Source organism: Salmo salar, chromosome 25 (genome assembly GCF_965601325.2).
Source record: "Salmo salar chromosome 25, fSalSal1, whole genome shotgun sequence".
In the NCBI taxonomy this organism is placed as follows: Eukaryota; Metazoa; Chordata; class Actinopteri; order Salmoniformes; family Salmonidae; genus Salmo; species Salmo salar.
This window is the reverse complement of record NC_138315.1, coordinates 54,596,754-54,617,158: the sequence shown is the minus strand read 5'-3', so window position 1 is coordinate 54,617,158 and position 20,405 is coordinate 54,596,754. Positions and strand designations below refer to the sequence as shown.

The 20,405-nt window shown below is 54.7% G+C and overlaps 1 protein-coding gene across 2 annotated transcripts in view; it reads left to right on the top strand.

Annotated features, from left to right (window-relative positions):
• Window positions 1–18,651, top strand: part of LOC106586949 (hyccin 2) — a 153,458-nt gene extending 134,807 nt beyond the window's left edge. For both annotated transcript variants that reach the window (XM_045707907.2, XM_045707906.2), the window contains 3 exons: window positions 3,013–3,100; window positions 4,602–4,758; window positions 17,832–18,651. In XM_045707907.2, coding sequence (XP_045563863.1) covers window positions 3,013–3,100; window positions 4,602–4,758; window positions 17,832–18,634 — 1,048 coding nt within the window. In that variant the 3' untranslated portion in view covers window positions 18,635–18,651. The remainder of the gene's footprint in view (window positions 1–3,012; window positions 3,101–4,601; window positions 4,759–17,831) is intronic.
• Window positions 18,652–20,405: the final 1,754 nt, after the last annotated feature.

Here is a 20,405-nt window from a genome sequence, read left to right as displayed (position 1 = left end):
ATTGTATTGAAATAACATCTTACCTATTGTATTCAGTTAATCGTCTTGGACGTTTGCAGCTTCAAGTTAAAGGTTCACCATCTGAGTGATGTTCTATCGATTCACTGGGTCATTGCATGTTTTCCTGTGTATCTGAGTTCAAGCAGGCAGAAATCCGGCTGGCATGACGCATCGCTGTGGTAGTCTCTCTCAATACACTGGAAGTTCATAGGAATATGACTTTTAGATGGTTAAAACGTCTGTCACATTTCAATACTGGACGATGTCATAACTTGGGAGGATGTCTTCTCTAGAATGAGCCATTGATCATGTTTTTGCGATATTCCTACCTGGAGAAATGTGTAAATGAACGGAGGGTCTATCACTTTTTAGTCCAGGGTGCATTGCATGGCAGAGATGTTACAGAAAGAAGAAGGGAGTCCACGGAATGCCCCACCCAGCAGACTGTCGACCAATCACATTCACGTTGTTATGCTGCGTCACGCGGTTGCTAAGCTAATCATCACAAATCACGTGGTCACGTAAAATATTGTTCTCACATATTAGTGTTATTGAAAGGAGGGTCTCTCGGAGGACCTGAGCCCTAGGACCATGCCTCAGGACTACCTGGCTTGATGACTCCTGGCTGTCCCCAGTCCACCTGGTCATGCTGCTGTCCCAGTTTCAACTGTTCTGCCTGCGGCTATGGAACCCTGGCCTGTTCACCGGACGTGCTACCTGTCCCAGATCTGCTGTTTTCAACTCTCTAGAGACAGCAGGAGCGGTAGAGATACTCTGAATGATCGGCTATGAAAAGCCAACTGACATTTACTCCTGAGGTGCTGACCTGTTGCACCCTCTACAACCACTGTGATTATTATTATTTGACCCTGCTGGTCATCTATGAACATTTGAACATCTAGGCCATGTGCTGTTATAATCTCCACCCGGCACAGCCAGAAGAGGACTGGCCACCCCTCATAGCCTGGTTCCTCTCTAGGTTTCTTCCTAGGTTCCTCCCTTTCTAGGGAGTTTTTCCTAGCCACCCCTCATAGCCTGGTTCCTCTCTAGGTTTCTTCCTAGGTTTTGGCTTTTCTAGGGAGTTTTTCCTAGCCACCGTGCTTCTACATCTGCATTTCTTGCTGTTTGGGGGTTTTAGGCTGGGTTTCTGTACAGCACTTTGTGACATCAGCTGATGTAAGAAGGGCTTTATAAATAAATGTGATTATTTAACACTGAATTAATGGTTTTGGGTGGATTTTCCCTTTAAGGAGCCTACCTCCTCTCCTAGTCGGGCGTGCCAGATCAGTGGTCTCCATGAAATAGAGTTGGCTATAGCCTACGCATGGGTAGAGAAGCACGGGACAGCTTTCTTTCCAAGGAAATGCACTTCCTTAATATGATTAGGCTATAGTTTACTACATTACCTGGAAATAAATATTGATCACCCATATTTGTCTCCATCTGAAAATCGTCCCACTCCTAAAAGATAAAATAGCTCAAGAGAAAGTCTCCAACTCTGTTCTCTTCAGCCTGTGTGTTATGTGTTCTGATATAGCCTAGTAATCAAATCAAATGTATTTATAAAGCCCTTCTTACATCAGCTGATATCTCAAAGTGCTGTACAGAAACCCCCAGCCTAAAACCCCAAACAGCAAGCAATGCAGGTGTAGAAGCACGGTGGCTAGGAAAAACTCCCTAGAAAGGCCAGAACCAAGGAAGAAACCTAGAGAGGAACCAGGCTATGAGGGGTGGCCAGTCCTCTTCTGGCTGTGCCGGGTGGAGATTATAACAGCACATGGCCAAGATGTTCCAATGTTCATAGATGACCAGCAGGGTCAAATAATAATAATCATAGTAGTTGTAGAGGGTGCAACAGGTCAGCACCTCAGGAGTAAATGTCAGTTGGCTTTTCATAGCCGATCATTCAGAGTATCTCTACCGCTCCTGCTGGCTCTAGAGAGTTGAAAACAGCAGATCTAGGACAGGTAGCACGTCCGGTGAACAGGTCAGGGTTCCATAGCCGCAGGCAGAAAGGTTGAAACTGGAGCAGCAGCACGGCCAGGTGGACTGGGGACAGCAAGGAGTCATCATACCAGGTAGTCCTGAGGCATGGTCCTAGGGCTCAGGTCCTCCGAGAGAGAGAAAGAAAGAAAGAGAGAATTAGAGAGAGCATACTTAAATTCACACAGGACACTGGATAAGACAGGAGAAATACTCCAGATATATAACAGACTGACCCTAGCCCCCCGACACAAACTACTGCAGCATAAATACTGGAGGCTGAGACAGGAGGGGTCAGGAGACACTGTGGCCCCATCCGATGATACCCCCGGACAGGGCCAAACAGGCAGGATATAACCCCACCCACTTTGCCAAAGCACAGCCCCCACACCACTAGAGGGATACCTTCAACCACCAACTTACTATCCTGAGATAAGGCCGAGTATAGCCCACGAAGTTCTCCCCCACGGCACAACCCAAGGGGGGGGCTCCAACCCAGACAGGAAGATCACGTCAGTGACTCAACCCACTCAAGTGACGCACCCCTCCTAGGGACGGCATGGAAGAACACCAGTAAGCCAGTGACTCAGCTCTGTAGTAGGGTTAGAGGCAGAGAATCCCAGTAATACAGATAGCCTAATATAATGGGCCACCTGAGAATCTCTGGTAATTGAACCTATTTCTGAAGTTATTTTTGCGCATTTTGATATTGCCTATAGGGTGCAAATGGTTGGTAGGCGAGCTGCATCACATGACACCTAAAATAACATTGCATGGCTGTGGTTGGAACCATTTCCTGCAGGTGGAAATAGAACAGAAAGCCAGCGGGAGCGGTATACAAAGCTGCAGGTGTGGCAGAACTCTTACCTTGGACTAGTAATCATAGCCCTGCTCTAAAAAACAGATTTACATTATCTGTGTGAGTGAGGACATCAGGACACCTGGCAGGTCGGCCTGGATGTTGACTTGGACGTCGTCATGGTGATTAGAAGTGATGTTTGACTTTTTATTGTGTTTTATCTCATACAGATATAACGGCGAGTGGGAGATGGGGAAGGAAGCTCTGGAAGACATCCTCTACAGAGCTCAGCTGGAACTCTACTCTCAACCCTTACTGGTAAGACCTAACCCATGGGCCTGTAAACTCAGCCCCTAACCCATGGGCCTGTAAACTCAGCCCCTAACCCATGGGCCTGTAAACTCAGCCCCTAGTGGTAAGAACTAACCCATGGGCCTTTAAACTCAGCCCCTAACCCATGGGCCTGTAAACTCAGCCCCTAACCCATGGGCCTGTAAACTCAGCCCCTAGTGGTAAGAACTAACCCATGGGCCTGTAAACTCAGCCCCTAACCCATGGGCCTGTAAACTCAGCCCCTAACCCATGGGCCTGTAAACTCAGCCCCTAACCCATGGGCCTGTAAACTCAGCCCCTAGTGGTAAGAACTAACCCATGGGCCTGTAAACTCAGCCCCTAACCCATGGGCCTGTAAACTCAGCCCCTAACCCATGGGCCTGTAAACTCAGCCCCTAGTGGTAAGAACTAACCCATGGGCCTGTAAACTCAGCCCCTAACCCATGGGCCTGTAAACTCAGGGTCCCAGTTCCGGAGTCCAGTACCAGGGTCCCAGTTCCGGAGTCCTGTACAGCCATAGAGCTAAGACTGTTCCATCAGAAACTCTATCTATTAGTCTAGTGATCTCAAACCTCTATTCTCCCTGCCAGCTGGGGGGTGCTATGAGCAGTTCCCTGCCAGCTGGGGGATGCTATGAGCAGTTCCCTGCCAGCTGGGGGATGCTATGAGCAGTTCCCTGCCAGCTGGGGGATGCTATGAGCAGTTCCCTGCCAGCTGGGGGATGCTATGAGCAGTTCCCTGCCAGCTGGGGGATGCTATGAGCAGTTCCCTGCCAGACATCGGGTTTGGGGTTAGGGTTAGTTAGGGTTAGCATTAGGGTTTGTTAGGGTTAGCATTAGGGTTTGTTAGGGTTAGCATTAGGGTTAGCATTAGGGTTTGTTAGGGTTAGCATTAGGGTTTGGGCTTAGTTAGGGTTAGCATTAGGGTTTGGGGTTAAGGTTAGCATTAGGGTTAGCATTAGGGTTTGGGCTTAGTTAGGGTTAGCATTAGGGTTTGGGGTTAGCATTAGGGTTAGCATTAGGGTTAGTTAGGGTTAGCATTAGGGTTAGCATTAGGGTTTGGGGTTAGGGTTAGCATTAGGGTTTGGGGTTAGCATTAGGGTTTGGGGTTAGCATTAGGGTTTGGGGTTAGCATTAGGGTTTGGGGTTAGCATTAGGGTTTGGGGTTAGTTAGGGTTAGCATTAGGGTTTGGGGTTAGGGTTAGCATTAGGGTTTGGGGTTAGTTAGGGTTAGCATTAGGGTTTGGGGTTAGCATTAGGGTTTGGGGTTAGTTAGGGTTAGCATTAGGGTTTGGGGTTAGGGTTAGCATTAGGGTTTGGGGTTAGCATTAGGGTTTGGGGTTAGTTAGGGTTAGCATTAGGGTTTGGGGTTAAGGTTAGCAGTAGGGTTAGCTAGGGTTAGCATTAGGGTTTGGGGTTAGCATTAGGGTTAGCATTAGGGTTTGGTTGACCAGTCCATTTGACCTCTGACCTGTGCTCCCTGCTAGCTGGGTAATGCTATGAAGAGTTCCCTGCCAGACAACGCTCCAGACGAGACGCGAGGCAGGAAGGTCCTTCAGGTGGAGGTCACGCCGACCGTCAGTCGCATCTCCCGCTCCGCCATCACCGCCGCATCCATCAGACGACACCGCTGGAAGAGGGAGGGTAAGAGACAGCAACCCTGTGGTCAGATTTCATTTATAACCCACTCGTCACCAGTGGAGTGTACAGTGTGTGGTCAGATTTCATTTCTAACCCACTCGTCACCAGTGGAGTGTACAGTGTGTGGTCAGATTTCGTGGTGGGTTGCCTGACCATGATAAGTGCTGTACCATGTAGACTTCTGATGGGCGTGGCTGTTAAGAGCATCTCATCCTGTGTTGTTACACCCCAGATTGTTTTGACTACACAAACGAAGCAGAGCTCAGTGTCACCATCACGACTAGCCACACTTCCTGGGATCCAGCGGCCAATCGAGAGCGAGGAGGGCGGGGCTACAGCATCATCCCCCCAATCACATTGGAGTGTAGGCAGGAACGGGAGGAGTCGCAGAGCAGTGAGGGTTCCGTCCCATTGGTTACCTCTCCGCCTCCCAAGAGTTCACCAACTCCTCCGGCCCTTGTTCAGATACATTGCTACTACCTCCAACTTCCTGTTGTCCAATCCATCCACCAATCACGTCATTTCTATACTGCCCTACAAAGTGCTGTAACTACGTAAAAAACATTATTGACTTCAGTCTTTTTTTCTGCCTAGACAGCAATTTCTGATTCTTCATGATTTATTCTGAACGACTGGCTTCTGTCAGGAAACGAAATACCACATTAATCAGATAATATACCTTGCCATCACAACAGATCAAACATATTGACCAAATTAATAGTTACTGCACTTTGCCTTTTTTTGGGGGGCAGTATTGTCCTCTGTGCTGTATAGCAGAGAGGAAAGAACACTTCTGGGTTGAAGGATAGGTGGACACGACCATAGCATGGAGCTACAACCTTACCGTGACCCCATGCTTCCTGTTTAGAGCACCGCCTATCGTCAATACTGAGCATGCTCGTCTGTTTCCTTAGGAAAACTTCAGGATGTTTAGAAAAAAACGTCCTGACCTCTGGGGCTTGGTTCTGGTTCTCACCTGGAGCGACTGGAACAGTTGTTATGTCACTGTGGTCTGGTCTCTGCAGCTCCATGTGGTGTCAGTTTCATTCCAGGGAACATTTGGACCAGCTGTACCTGTTCACTGGAAGTGTTCTCCATTCCAGGGAACATTTGGACCAGCAGAACCCAGCTGTACCTGTAAACTGGAAGTGTTCTCCATTCCAGGGAACATTTGGACCAGCAGAACCCAGCTGTACCTGTAAACTGGAAGTGTTCTCCATTCCAGGGAACATTTGGACCAGCAGAACCCAGCTGTACCTGTAAACTGGTGTCCATTTAGTTGTGTAGTGCAGCTGTATAGATGTGCAGAGTTACAGCTGTATTCATGTATCTAAAGTAGCGCAGCTCAGGGAGTGAGAAACTGCCTCCAAGCATGTGCATGACATGGCCTCCACACATACTGCCCTCATCTGAATCATCAACCTTCCAAACAATGCTCAACTTCGGCGCTCCTTACTGCCACAGACAGCTGGCTCCTTGTCTGTTACCACCTCCACATCCTGGAGCTCAGCTGCTTGCTTTTACCCATCTGTCTTAAACATTCATTGCTACATTTGAAGGTCCATTTAGTCTTGTTTGATGTGTCTAGGGTTCAGTCTGGTCAGACTAAGACACTCATCATTCAGAAGCTCTGGGCTGCTGGACTGGATTATCTACTCTTTACCCTCATCCCCTCCATTTACAGACTTCTGTTAACCATATGCCGGTCAGCCACAGAGCCCTCTGTTAACCATATGCCAGCCAGCCACAGAGCCCTCTGTTAACCATATGCCAGTCAGCCACAGAGCCCTCTGTTAACCATACGCCAGCCGGTCAGCCACAGAGCCCTCTGTTAACCATATGCCGGTCAGCCACAGAGCCCTCTGTTAGCCATATGCCGGTCAGCCACAGAGCCCTCTGTAAGCCATACGCCAGCCGGTCAGCCACAGAGCCCTCTGTAAGCCATACGCCAGCCGGTCAGCCACAGAGCCCTCTGTAAGCCATACGCCAGCCAGCCAGCCACAGAGCCCTCTGTAAGCCATACGCCAGCCAGCCAGCCACAGAGCCCTCTGTAAGCCATACGCCAGCCAGCCAGCCACAGAGCCCTCTGTAAGCCATACGCCAGCCAGCCAGCCACAGAGCCCTCTGTAAGCCGTACGCCAGCCAGCCAGCCACAGAGCCCTCTGTAAGCCGTACGCCAGCCAGCCAGCCACAGAGGCCTCTGCAAGCCATACGCCAGCCAGCCACAGAGGCCTCTGTAAGCCATATGGCAGCCAGCCACAGAGCCCTCTGTAAGCCATATGCTTGCCAGCCAGCCACAGAGCTCTCTTTATCCATACGCCAGCCAGCCAGCCAGCCACAGAGCCCTCTAAGCCATATGCCAGACAGCCATTCATAGAGCCCTCTGTAAGCCATATGCCAGCCAGCCAACCACAGAGCCCTCTATAAACCATATGCCAGCCGGCCAGCCACAGAGCCCTCTGTAAGCCATATGCCGGCCAGCCAGCCACAGAGCCCTCTGTTAACCATATGCCGGTCAGCCACAGAGCCCTCTGTAAGCCATATGCCAGCCGGCCAGCCACAGAGCCCTCTGTAAGCCATATGCCAGCCGGCCAGCCACAGAGCCCTCTGTAAGCCATACGCCAGCCACAGAGCCCTCTGTTAGCCATATGCCGGTCAGCCACAGAGCCCTCTGTAAGCCATACGCCAGCCGGTCAGCCACAGAGCCCTCTGTAAGCCATACGCCAGCCGGTCAGCCACAGAGCCCTCTGTAAGCCATACGCCAGCCAGCCAGCCACAGAGCCCTCTGTAAGCCATACGCCAGCCAGCCAGCCACAGAGCCCTCTGTAAGCCATACGCCAGCCAGCCAGCCACAGAGCCCTCTGTAAGCCATACGCCAGCCAGCCAGCCACAGAGCCCTCTGTAAGCCATACGCCAGCCAGCCAGCCACAGAGCCCTCTGTAAGCCGTACGCCAGCCAGCCAGCCACAGAGCCCTCTGTAAGCCGTACGCCAGCCAGCCAGCCACAGAGGCCTCTGCAAGCCATACGCCAGCCAGCCACAGAGGCCTCTGTAAGCCATATGGCAGCCAGCCACAGAGCCCTCTGAAAGCCATATGGCAGCCAGCCACAGAGCCCTCTGTAAGCCATATGCTTGCCAGCCAGCCACAGAGCTCTCTTTATCCATACGCCAGCCAGCCAGCCAGCCACAGAGCCCTCTAAGCCATATGCCAGACAGCCATTCATAGAGCCCTCTGTAAGCCATATGCCAGCCAGCCAACCACAGAGCCCTCTATAAACCATATGCCAGCCAGCCACAAAGCCCTCTGTAAGCTATATACCAGCCACAAAGCCCTCTGTAATCCGTATGCCAGCCAGTCACAGAGCCCTCTGCAAGCCGTATGCCAGCCATCCACAGAGCCCTCTGTAAGCCATATGCCTGCCAGCCAGCCACAGAGCCCTCTATAAACCATATGCCGCCAGCCACAGAGCCCTCTGTAAGCCATATGCCAGCCACAGAGCCAGCCACAGAGCCAAATGCCTGCCTGCCAGCCACAGAGCCCTCTGTAAGCCATTTGCCAGCCACAGAGCCCTCTGTTAGCCATATGCCAGCCGGCCAACCAGCCAGCCAGCCACAGAGCCCTCTGTAAGCCATATGCAAGCCAGCCAGCCAGCCACAGAGGCCTCTGTAAGCCATTTGCCAGCCACAGAGCCCTCTGTAAGCCATATGCCAGCCACAGAGCCCTCTGTAAGCCATATGCCAGCCACAGAGCCTCTGTAAGCCATATGCCAGCCACAGAGCCCTCTGTAAGCCATATGCCAGCCACAGAGCCCTCTGTAAGCCATATGCCAGCCACAGAGCCCTCTGTAAGCCATATGCCAGCCACAGAGCCCTCTGTAAGCCATATGCCAGCCACAGAGCCCTCTGTAAGCCATATGCCAGCCACAGAGCCCTCTGTAAGCCATATGCCAGCCACAGAGCCCTCTGTAAGCCATATGCCAGCCACAGAGCCCTCTGTAAGCCATATGCCAGCCACAGAGGCCTCTGTAAGCCATATGCCAGCCAGCCACAGAGGCCTCTGTAAGCCATATGCCAGCCAGCCACAGAGGCCAATGCAAGCCATATGCCAGCCAGCCACAGAGGCCTATGCAAGCCATATGCCAGCCAGCCACAGAGGCCTCTGCAAGCCATATGCCAGCCAGCCACAGAGGCCTCTGCAAGCCATATGCCAGCCAGCCAACCACTGAGCCCTCTATAAACCATATGCCAGCCAGCCAGCCACAGAGCCCTCTGTAAGCTATATACCAGCCACAGAGCCCTCTGAAAGCCATATGCCAGCCACAGAGCCCTCTGAAAGCCATATGCCAACCAGCCAGCCACAGAATTTTCTGTAAGCCATATGCCAGCCAGCCACAGAGCCCTCTGTAAGCCATATGCCAGCCAGCCACAGAGGCCTCTGCAAGCCATATGCCAGCCAGCCACAGAGGCCTCTGCAAGCCATATGCCAGCCAGCCACAGAGGCCTCTGCAAGCCATATGCCAGCCAGCCACAGAGCCCTCTGTACGCCATATGCCAGTCAGCCATTCATAGAGCCCTCTGTTAGCCATATGCAAGCCACATAGCTCTCTGTAAGCCATATGCCAGTCAGCCTACCACAGAGCCCTCTGCTAGCCATATGCCTGCCAGCCAGCCACAGAGCCCTCTGTAAGCCATATGGCAGTCAGCCAGCCACAGAGCCCTCTATAAACCATATACCAGCCAGCCAGCCACAGAGCCATATGCCTACCAGCCAGCCACAAAGCCCTCTGAAAGCCATATGCCTGCCAGCCAGCCACAAAGCCCTCTGTAAGCCATATGCCTGCCAGCCCGCCACAGAGCCCTCTATGAACCATATGCCAGCCAGCCAGCCACAAAGCCCTCTGTAAGCCGTACGCCAGCCAGCCAGCCACAAAGCCTTCTGTAAGCCATATACCAGCCACAAAGCCCTCTGTAAGCCATATGCCAGCCAGCCACAGAGCCCTCTGCAAGCCGTATGCCAGCCAGCCACAGAGCCCTCTGCAAGCCGTATGCCAGCCAGCCACAGAACCCTCTGCAAGCCGTATGCCAGCCAGCCACAGAACCCTCTGCAAGCCGTATGCCAGCCAGCCACAGAGCCCTCTGTAAGCCGTATGCTAGCCAGCCACAGAGCCCGCTGTAAGCCATGTGCCAGCCAGCCACAGAGCCAAATGCCTGCCAGCCAGCCACAGAGCCCTCTGTAAGCCATATGCCAGCCAGCCACAGAGCCAAATGCCTGCCAGCCAGCCACAGGAGCCCTCTGTAAGCCATATGCCAGCCAGCCACAGAGCCAAATGCCTGCCAGCCAGCCTCAGAGCCCTCTGTAAGCCGTATGCCAGCCAGCCACAGAGCCCTCTGCAAGCCATATGCCAGCCAGCCACAGAGCCCTCTGTAAGCCATATGCCATCCAGCCACAGAGCCCTCTGCTAGCCATATGCCAGCCAGCCACAGAGCCATATGCCAGCCGGTCAGCCACAGAGCCCTCTGTAAGCCATATGCCAGCCAGCCACAGAGCCCTCTGTACGCCATATGCCAGACAGCCATTCATAGAGCCCTCTGTAAGCCATATGCCAGCCACAGAGCTCTCTGTAAGCCATATGCCAGCCAGCCAGCCACAGAACCCTCTTCAAGCCGTATGCCAGCCAGCCACAGAGCCCTCTGTAAGCCATGTGCCAGCCAGCCACAGAGCTCTCTGTAAGCCATATGCCAGCCAGCCAGCCACAGAACCCTCTGAAAGCCATATGCCTGCCAGCCAGCCACAGAGCCCTCTGTAAGCCATATGCCAGCCAGCCAGCCACAGAACCCTCTGAAAGCCATATGCCTGCCGGTCAGCCACAGAGCCCTCTGTAAGCCATACGCCAGCCAGCCAGCCACAGAGCCCTCTGTAAGCCATACGCCAGCCAGCCAGCCACAGAGCCCTCTGTAAGCCATACGCCAGCCAGCCAGCCACAGAGCCCTCTGTAAGCCATACGCCAGCCAGCCAGCCACAGAGCCCTCTGTAAGCCGTACGCCAGCCAGCCAGCCACAGAGCCCTCTGTAAGCCGTACGCCAGCCAGCCAGCCACAGAGGCCTCTGCAAGCCATACGCCAGCCAGCCACAGAGGCCTCTGTAAGCCATATGGCAGCCAGCCACAGAGCCCTCTGTAAGCCATATGCTTGCCAGCCAGCCACAGAGCTCTCTTTATCCATACGCCAGCCAGCCAGCCAGCCACAGAGCCCTCTAAGCCATATGCCAGACAGCCATTCATAGAGCCCTCTGTAAGCCATATGCCAGCCAGCCAACCACAGAGCCCTCTATAAACCATATGCCAGCCGGCCAGCCACAGAGCCCTCTGTAAGCCATATGCCGGCCAGCCAGCCACAGAGCCCTCTGTTAACCATATGCCGGTCAGCCACAGAGCCCTCTGTAAGCCATATGCCAGCCGGCCAGCCACAGAGCCCTCTGTAAGCCATATGCCAGCCGGCCAGCCACAGAGCCCTCTGTAAGCCATACGCCAGCCACAGAGCCCTCTGTTAGCCATATGCCGGTCAGCCACAGAGCCCTCTGTAAGCCATACGCCAGCCGGTCAGCCACAGAGCCCTCTGTAAGCCATACGCCAGCCGGTCAGCCACAGAGCCCTCTGTAAGCCATACGCCAGCCAGCCAGCCACAGAGCCCTCTGTAAGCCATACGCCAGCCAGCCAGCCACAGAGCCCTCTGTAAGCCATACGCCAGCCAGCCAGCCACAGAGCCCTCTGTAAGCCATACGCCAGCCAGCCAGCCACAGAGCCCTCTGTAAGCCATACGCCAGCCAGCCAGCCACAGAGCCCTCTGTAAGCCGTACGCCAGCCAGCCAGCCACAGAGCCCTCTGTAAGCCGTACGCCAGCCAGCCAGCCACAGAGGCCTCTGCAAGCCATACGCCAGCCAGCCACAGAGGCCTCTGTAAGCCATATGGCAGCCAGCCACAGAGCCCTCTGAAAGCCATATGGCAGCCAGCCACAGAGCCCTCTGTAAGCCATATGCTTGCCAGCCAGCCACAGAGCTCTCTTTATCCATACGCCAGCCAGCCAGCCAGCCACAGAGCCCTCTAAGCCATATGCCAGACAGCCATTCATAGAGCCCTCTGTAAGCCATATGCCAGCCAGCCAACCACAGAGCCCTCTATAAACCATATGCCAGCCAGCCACAAAGCCCTCTGTAAGCTATATACCAGCCACAAAGCCCTCTGTAATCCGTATGCCAGCCAGTCACAGAGCCCTCTGCAAGCCGTATGCCAGCCATCCACAGAGCCCTCTGTAAGCCATATGCCTGCCAGCCAGCCACAGAGCCCTCTATAAACCATATGCCGCCAGCCACAGAGCCCTCTGTAAGCCATATGCCAGCCACAGAGCCAGCCACAGAGCCAAATGCCTGCCTGCCAGCCACAGAGCCCTCTGTAAGCCATTTGCCAGCCACAGAGCCCTCTGTTAGCCATATGCCAGCCGGCCAACCAGCCAGCCAGCCACAGAGCCCTCTGTAAGCCATATGCAAGCCAGCCAGCCAGCCACAGAGGCCTCTGTAAGCCATTTGCCAGCCACAGAGCCCTCTGTAAGCCATATGCCAGCCACAGAGCCCTCTGTAAGCCATATGCCAGCCACAGAGCCTCTGTAAGCCATATGCCAGCCACAGAGCCCTCTGTAAGCCATATGCCAGCCACAGAGCCCTCTGTAAGCCATATGCCAGCCACAGAGCCCTCTGTAAGCCATATGCCAGCCACAGAGCCCTCTGTAAGCCATATGCCAGCCACAGAGCCCTCTGTAAGCCATATGCCAGCCACAGAGCCCTCTGTAAGCCATATGCCAGCCACAGAGCCCTCTGTAAGCCATATGCCAGCCACAGAGCCCTCTGTAAGCCATATGCCAGCCACAGAGGCCTCTGTAAGCCATATGCCAGCCAGCCACAGAGGCCTCTGTAAGCCATATGCCAGCCAGCCACAGAGGCCAATGCAAGCCATATGCCAGCCAGCCACAGAGGCCTATGCAAGCCATATGCCAGCCAGCCACAGAGGCCTCTGCAAGCCATATGCCAGCCAGCCACAGAGGCCTCTGCAAGCCATATGCCAGCCAGCCAACCACTGAGCCCTCTATAAACCATATGCCAGCCAGCCAGCCACAGAGCCCTCTGTAAGCTATATACCAGCCACAGAGCCCTCTGAAAGCCATATGCCAGCCACAGAGCCCTCTGAAAGCCATATGCCAACCAGCCAGCCACAGAATTTTCTGTAAGCCATATGCCAGCCAGCCACAGAGCCCTCTGTAAGCCATATGCCAGCCAGCCACAGAGGCCTCTGCAAGCCATATGCCAGCCAGCCAGCCACAGAGCTCTCTTTATCCATACGCCAGCCAGCCAGCCAGCCACAGAGCCCTCTAAGCCATATGCCAGACAGCCATTCATAGAGCCCTCTGTAAGCCATATGCCAGCCAGCCAACCACAGAGCCCTCTATAAACCATATGCCAGCCAGCCACAAAGCCCTCTGTAAGCTATATACCAGCCACAAAGCCCTCTGTAATCCGTATGCCAGCCAGTCACAGAGCCCTCTGCAAGCCGTATGCCAGCCATCCACAGAGCCCTCTGTAAGCCATATGCCTGCCAGCCAGCCACAGAGCCCTCTATAAACCATATGCCGCCAGCCACAGAGCCCTCTGTAAGCCATATGCCAGCCACAGAGCCAGCCACAGAGCCAAATGCCTGCCTGCCAGCCACAGAGCCCTCTGTAAGCCATTTGCCAGCCACAGAGCCCTCTGTTAGCCATATGCCAGCCGGCCAACCAGCCAGCCAGCCACAGAGCCCTCTGTAAGCCATATGCAAGCCAGCCAGCCAGCCACAGAGGCCTCTGTAAGCCATTTGCCAGCCACAGAGCCCTCTGTAAGCCATATGCCAGCCACAGAGCCCTCTGTAAGCCATATGCCAGCCACAGAGCCTCTGTAAGCCATATGCCAGCCACAGAGCCCTCTGTAAGCCATATGCCAGCCACAGAGCCCTCTGTAAGCCATATGCCAGCCACAGAGCCCTCTGTAAGCCATATGCCAGCCACAGAGCCCTCTGTAAGCCATATGCCAGCCACAGAGCCCTCTGTAAGCCATATGCCAGCCACAGAGCCCTCTGTAAGCCATATGCCAGCCACAGAGCCCTCTGTAAGCCATATGCCAGCCACAGAGCCCTCTGTAAGCCATATGCCAGCCACAGAGGCCTCTGTAAGCCATATGCCAGCCAGCCACAGAGGCCTCTGTAAGCCATATGCCAGCCAGCCACAGAGGCCAATGCAAGCCATATGCCAGCCAGCCACAGAGGCCTATGCAAGCCATATGCCAGCCAGCCACAGAGGCCTCTGCAAGCCATATGCCAGCCAGCCACAGAGGCCTCTGCAAGCCATATGCCAGCCAGCCAACCACTGAGCCCTCTATAAACCATATGCCAGCCAGCCAGCCACAGAGCCCTCTGTAAGCTATATACCAGCCACAGAGCCCTCTGAAAGCCATATGCCAGCCACAGAGCCCTCTGAAAGCCATATGCCAACCAGCCAGCCACAGAATTTTCTGTAAGCCATATGCCAGCCAGCCACAGAGCCCTCTGTAAGCCATATGCCAGCCAGCCACAGAGGCCTCTGCAAGCCATATGCCAGCCAGCCACAGAGGCCTCTGCAAGCCATATGCCAGCCAGCCACAGAGGCCTCTGCAAGCCATATGCCAGCCAGCCACAGAGCCCTCTGTACGCCATATGCCAGTCAGCCATTCATAGAGCCCTCTGTTAGCCATATGCAAGCCACATAGCTCTCTGTAAGCCATATGCCAGTCAGCCTACCACAGAGCCCTCTGCAGTCCATATGCCTGCCAGCCAGCCACAGAGCCCTCTGTAAGCCATATGGCAGTCAGCCAGCCACAGAGCCCTCTATAAACCATATACCAGCCAGCCAGCCACAGAGCCATATGCCTACCAGCCAGCCACAAAGCCCTCTGAAAGCCATATGCCTGCCAGCCAGCCACAAAGCCCTCTGTAAGCCATATGCCTGCCAGCCCGCCACAGAGCCCTCTATGAACCATATGCCAGCCAGCCAGCCACAAAGCCCTCTGTAAGCCGTACGCCAGCCAGCCAGCCACAAAGCCTTCTGTAAGCCATATACCAGCCACAAAGCCCTCTGTAAGCCATATGCCAGCCAGCCACAGAGCCCTCTGCAAGCCGTATGCCAGCCAGCCACAGAGCCCTCTGCAAGCCGTATGCCAGCCAGCCACAGAACCCTCTGCAAGCCGTATGCCAGCCAGCCACAGAACCCTCTGCAAGCCGTATGCCAGCCAGCCACAGAGCCCTCTGTAAGCCGTATGCTAGCCAGCCACAGAGCCCGCTGTAAGCCATATGCCAGCCAGCCACAGAGCCAAATGCCTGCCAGCCAGCCACAGAGCCCTCTGTAAGCCATATGCCAGCCAGCCACAGAGCCAAATGCCTGCCAGCCAGCCACAGGAGCCCTCTGTAAGCCATATGCCAGCCAGCCACAGAGCCAAATGCCTGCCAGCCAGCCTCAGAGCCCTCTGTAAGCCGTATGCCAGCCAGCCACAGAGCCCTCTGCAAGCCATATGCCAGCCAGCCACAGAGCCCTCTGTAAGCCATATGCCATCCAGCCACAGAGCCCTCTGCTAGCCATATGCCAGCCAGCCACAGAGCCATATGCCAGCCGGTCAGCCACAGAGCCCTCTGTAAGCCATATGCCAGCCAGCCACAGAGCCCTCTGTACGCCATATGCCAGACAGCCATTCATAGAGCCCTCTGTAAGCCATATGCCAGCCACAGAGCTCTCTGTAAGCCATATGCCAGCCAGCCAGCCACAGAACCCTCTTCAAGCCGTATGCCAGCCAGCCACAGAGCCCTCTGTAAGCCATGTGCCAGCCAGCCACAGAGCTCTCTGTAAGCCATATGCCAGCCAGCCAGCCACAGAACCCTCTGAAAGCCATATGCCTGCCAGCCAGCCACAGAGCCCTCTGTAAGCCATATGCCAGCCAGCCAGCCAGTCATAGAGCCCTCTGTAAGCCATATGCTTGCCAGCCAGCCACAGAGCTCTCTGAAAGCCATATGCCTGCCAGCCAGCCAGTCATAGAGCCCTCTGTAAGCCATATGCCTGCCAGCCAGCCACAGAGCCCTCTGTAAGCCATATGCCTGCCAGCCCGCCACAGAGCCCTCTATAAACCATATGCCGCCAGCCACAAAGCTTTCTGTAAGCCATATACCAGCCACAAAGCACTCTGTAAGCCATATGCCAGCCAGCCAGCCAACCACAGAGCCCTCTATAAACCATATGCTAGCCAGCCAGCCACAAAGCCTTCTGTAATCCATATGCCAGCCACAAAGCCCTCTGTAAGCCATATGCCAGCCACAAAGCCCTCTGTAAGCCGTACGCCAGCCAGCCACAAAGCCCTCTGTAAGCCATATACCAGCCACAAAGCCCTCTGTAAGCCATATGCCAGCCAGCCAGCCACAGAGCCCTCTGCAAGCCGTATGCCAGCCAGCCACAGAGCCCCCTGTAAACCGTATGCTAGCCAGCCACAGAGCCATATGCCAGCCAGCCACAGAGCCCTCTGTAAGCCATATGCCAGCCAGCCACAGAGCCCTCTGTAAGCCGTATGCTAGCCAGCCACAGAGCCATATGCCAGCCAGCCAGCCACAGAGCCCTCTGTAAGCCATATGCCAGCCAGCCACAGAGCCCTCTGTAAGCCATATGCCAGCCAGCCAGCCAGCCACAGAGATTTCTTTATCCGTACGCCAGCCAGCCACAGAGATTTCTTTATCCGTACGCCAGCCAGCCAGCCACAGAGCCCTCTGTAAGCCATATGCTGGACAGCCATTCATAGAGCCCTCTGTAAGCCATATGCCAGTCACAGAGCTCTCTGTAAGCCATATGCCAGCCAGCCAGCCACAGAGCCATCTGTAAACCATTTGCCAGACACAGAGCCATCTGTAAACCATTTGCCAGCCACAGAGCCATCTGTAAACCATTTGCCAGTCACAGAGCTCTCTGTAAGCCATATGCCAGCCAGCCAGCCACAGAGCCATCTGTAAACCATTTGCCAGACACAGAGCCATCTGTAAACCATTTGCCAGCCACAGAGCCATCTGTAAACCATTTGCCAGTCACAGAGCTCTCTGTAAGCCATATGCCAGCCAGCCAGCCACAGAGCCATCTGTAAACCATTTGCCAGACACAGAGCCATCTGTAAACCATTTGCCAGCCACAGAGCCATCTGTAAGACATTTCCCAGCCACAGAGCCCTCTGTAAGACATCCAGTTGTGGTTTGACAGGTCTTTTGTAGGGTTGAAACACGATGTGCAACTGAAGAGCGTGTTGCTCGTGTACTTGTCATGTGCTTGTCCTCCTCTCTTCCTCCTCTCTTCCTCCTCTCTTCCGTCTTCTCTCTTCCGTCTTCTCTCTTCCGTCTTCTCTCTTCTGTTTTCTCTCTTCCACTTCTCTCTTCCTCTTCTCTGTTTGGAGGACAGATTGTATATGGTCTATAGTGTCTCCATTCATCCACCTGTGGCTGATCTGTTTATGTTATTGATGGATAATCCAGATATGCTGTACCTCAATATGGTCAACCTGCATAGACTGTAGTCTCCACTGTGACACCTTAGTGTTTTTCTAGTGGAGACAAAATGTCTGTTTCTAGGGTCGTGAAATTCATGTCACTTTCTCCAAATTCCCTGTTTTTCCAGAAATCCTGGGTTTGAGGATTCCGGGAATATTTTTGCTGGAATTTATGGAAAAACTGGGAATTTTGGGGAAAATTTACTGGAATTTTGCAACCCTGGTCTGTTCCTTCCAGTTCAACCTGTTTCACCGGTCTCTGTCTCTACCGCTTCATTCTCTCCATCCTGTTTTCTGTCTCTACCGCTTCATTCTCTCCATCCTGTTTTCTGTCTCTATCGCTTCATTCTCTCCATCCTGTTTTCTGTCTGTTTTTATCGCTTTATTCTCTCAACCTGTTTTCTGTCTGTTTTTAATCGCTTCATTCTCTCATCCTGTTTTCTGTCTGTCTCTCCAGATGCTGATGGGATGAGTGTAGGTGAGGAGTCATTCAACCTCAACGACCCAGACGAGGGTTTCTCCTCGGGGGCTTCCAACAGCAGCCAGCCCAGCGCCACCAAGCCTGGGGGACCCGGGCCCCGGGGGGGCAGTCAGAAGAGCAGCAGCGTCAAGAAGACAGTCACTGCCAGACTGTCCCGAGAGAGAGAGCGGGAGCTGATGCATAGGGAGAAGGAGATGGAGAAGATGAAAGAGCAGGAGAGAGCGAGGGAGAAGGAGAGAGAGCTGGAGAGATGGAGGGAGAAGGAGAGGCAGAGAGAGAGGGTGGCGGCGAGTCGCAGGGAGCTGTTTTCCGCCGTGGTGGCCACTCCCACAGCAGCGCTGAGACGACGTCAGCAAACACAGACCCCTCCCCCTGCTCCTCCCCCCGTCACCATGGACACCATCGACATCGAGCTCAGCCCAATCAAGAAGCAGCAATCCTTCCCTGACCCCTGCCCCAGCCCTTCCCCCGGCACACTGGTCCGAACAGCCAGCTCCTCCTCATCCAAGTCATTGTATGAAGGTGTGAACATGAACCTGAACGGCAGCATTAGTAGCCTGGGGGGTGCTCTGGGAGGTTCTGGGGGGCTGGAGGGGGCTCTGGGAGGGCTGGGTGCCAGCGTTGGAGGAGGAGGGACCCACCGCTACTCCACCATCAGCCTGCAGGAGGAGGTGCTGGCCCGGCCTGAGGAGAACCAGGAGCTACTCTCCTCGGGAACGCCCCTCACCAAGCAGTCCCGCTCCCCCAGCTTCAACATGCAGATCATATCACAGGTGTAGCCTGGTGGGGGGGCCTGGTGGGGGGGCCTGGTGGGGGGGGCCTGGTGGGGGGGGCCTGGTGGGGGGGCCTGGTGGGGGGGGGTTGGTGGGGGGGCCTGGTGGGGTTGGAGGGGGGCCTGGTGGGGGGTTGGAGGGGGGGCCTGGTGGGGTTGGAGGGGGGGCCTGGTGGGGGGGCCTGGTGGGGGGCTTGGTGGGGTTGGAGGGGGGGCCTGGTGGGGGGGTTGGAGGGGGGGCCTGGTGGGGGGGCCTGGTGGGGTTGGCAGAGGGGCCTGGTGGGGGGCCCTGGTGGGGTTGGAAGGGGGGCCCTGGTGGTGTTGGAGGGGGGTCCTGGTGGTGTTGGAGGGGGGCCCTGGTGGTGTTGGAGGGGGGCCCTGGTGGTGTTGGAGGGGGCCCTGGTGGTGTTGGAGGGGGGCCTGGCGGGGAGGTAGACGCGCACACGTATAGACACACACCTATTACATACATATATATACGTCTCACACCCAGCAGTCTCTGTTTCCTATTGTTCCGACTGGAGCCCCACCTCCTGTACGGCTGAACCCCACCTCCTGTACGGCTGAACCCCACCTCCTGTACGGCTGAACTCCACCTCCTGTACGGCTGAACTCCACCTCCTGTACGGCTGAACCCCACCTCCTGTACGGCTGAGCCCCCATCTCCTGTACGGCTGAACCCCCACTTCCTGTACGGCTGAACCCCCACCTCCTGTACGGCTGAACCCCACCTCCTGTACGGCTGAACCCCACCTCCTGTACGGCTGAGCCCCACCTCCTGTATGGCTGAATGGTCACTAAGCCCAGGGTCTTCTGCCCTGTAGAGAGAGAGAGAGACTAATGTTTTGACAAATAGCAGAGGGCTTTTGTCTTCATGTTGAAATGTGGACATAGTCAGTCTATTTGTAACTTGCTGTCTTTACCAGCAGTAAGCCAGTGGTGGACGTGTGACTGAGAATGGGAGTGTGTAGGCATCTGACCAGACTTCCACTACCTAGAGTTAGGGTTCTGTCCGACTGCTATCCCGGGTCCGTCTCCCTGAAGGAGCACACCGTTCCACCTCTGACAGGCAGAAACACACCATTAGACAGCAGCAGGACAACACACCATTAGACAGCAGCAGGAAACACAACACACCATTAGACAGCAGCAGGACAACACAACACACCATTAGACAGCAGCAGGGCAACACACCATTAGACAGCAGCAGGACACACAACACACCATTAGACAGCAGCAGGAAACACAACACACCATTAGACAGCAGCAGGGCAACACACCATTAGACAGCAGCAGGACACACAACACACCATTAGACAGCAGCAGGACAACACACCATTAGACAGCAGCAGGACAACACACCATTAGACAGCAGCAGGACAACACACCATTAGACAGCAGCAGGACAACACACCATTAGACAGCAGCAGGAAACACAACACACCATTAGACAGCAGCAGGGCAACACAACACACCATTAGACAGCAGCAGGAAACACAACACACCATTAGACAGCAGCAGGGCAACACAACACACCATTAGACAGCAGCAGGAAACACAACACACCATTAGACAGCAGCAGGGCAACACAACACACCATTAGACAGCAGCAGGAAACACAACACACCATTAGACAGCAGCAGGAAACACAACACACCATTAGACAGCAGCAGGAAACACAACACACCATTAGACAGCAGCAGGAAACACAACACACCATTAGACAGCAGCAGGACAACACAACACACCATTAGACAGCAGCAGGGCAACACACCATT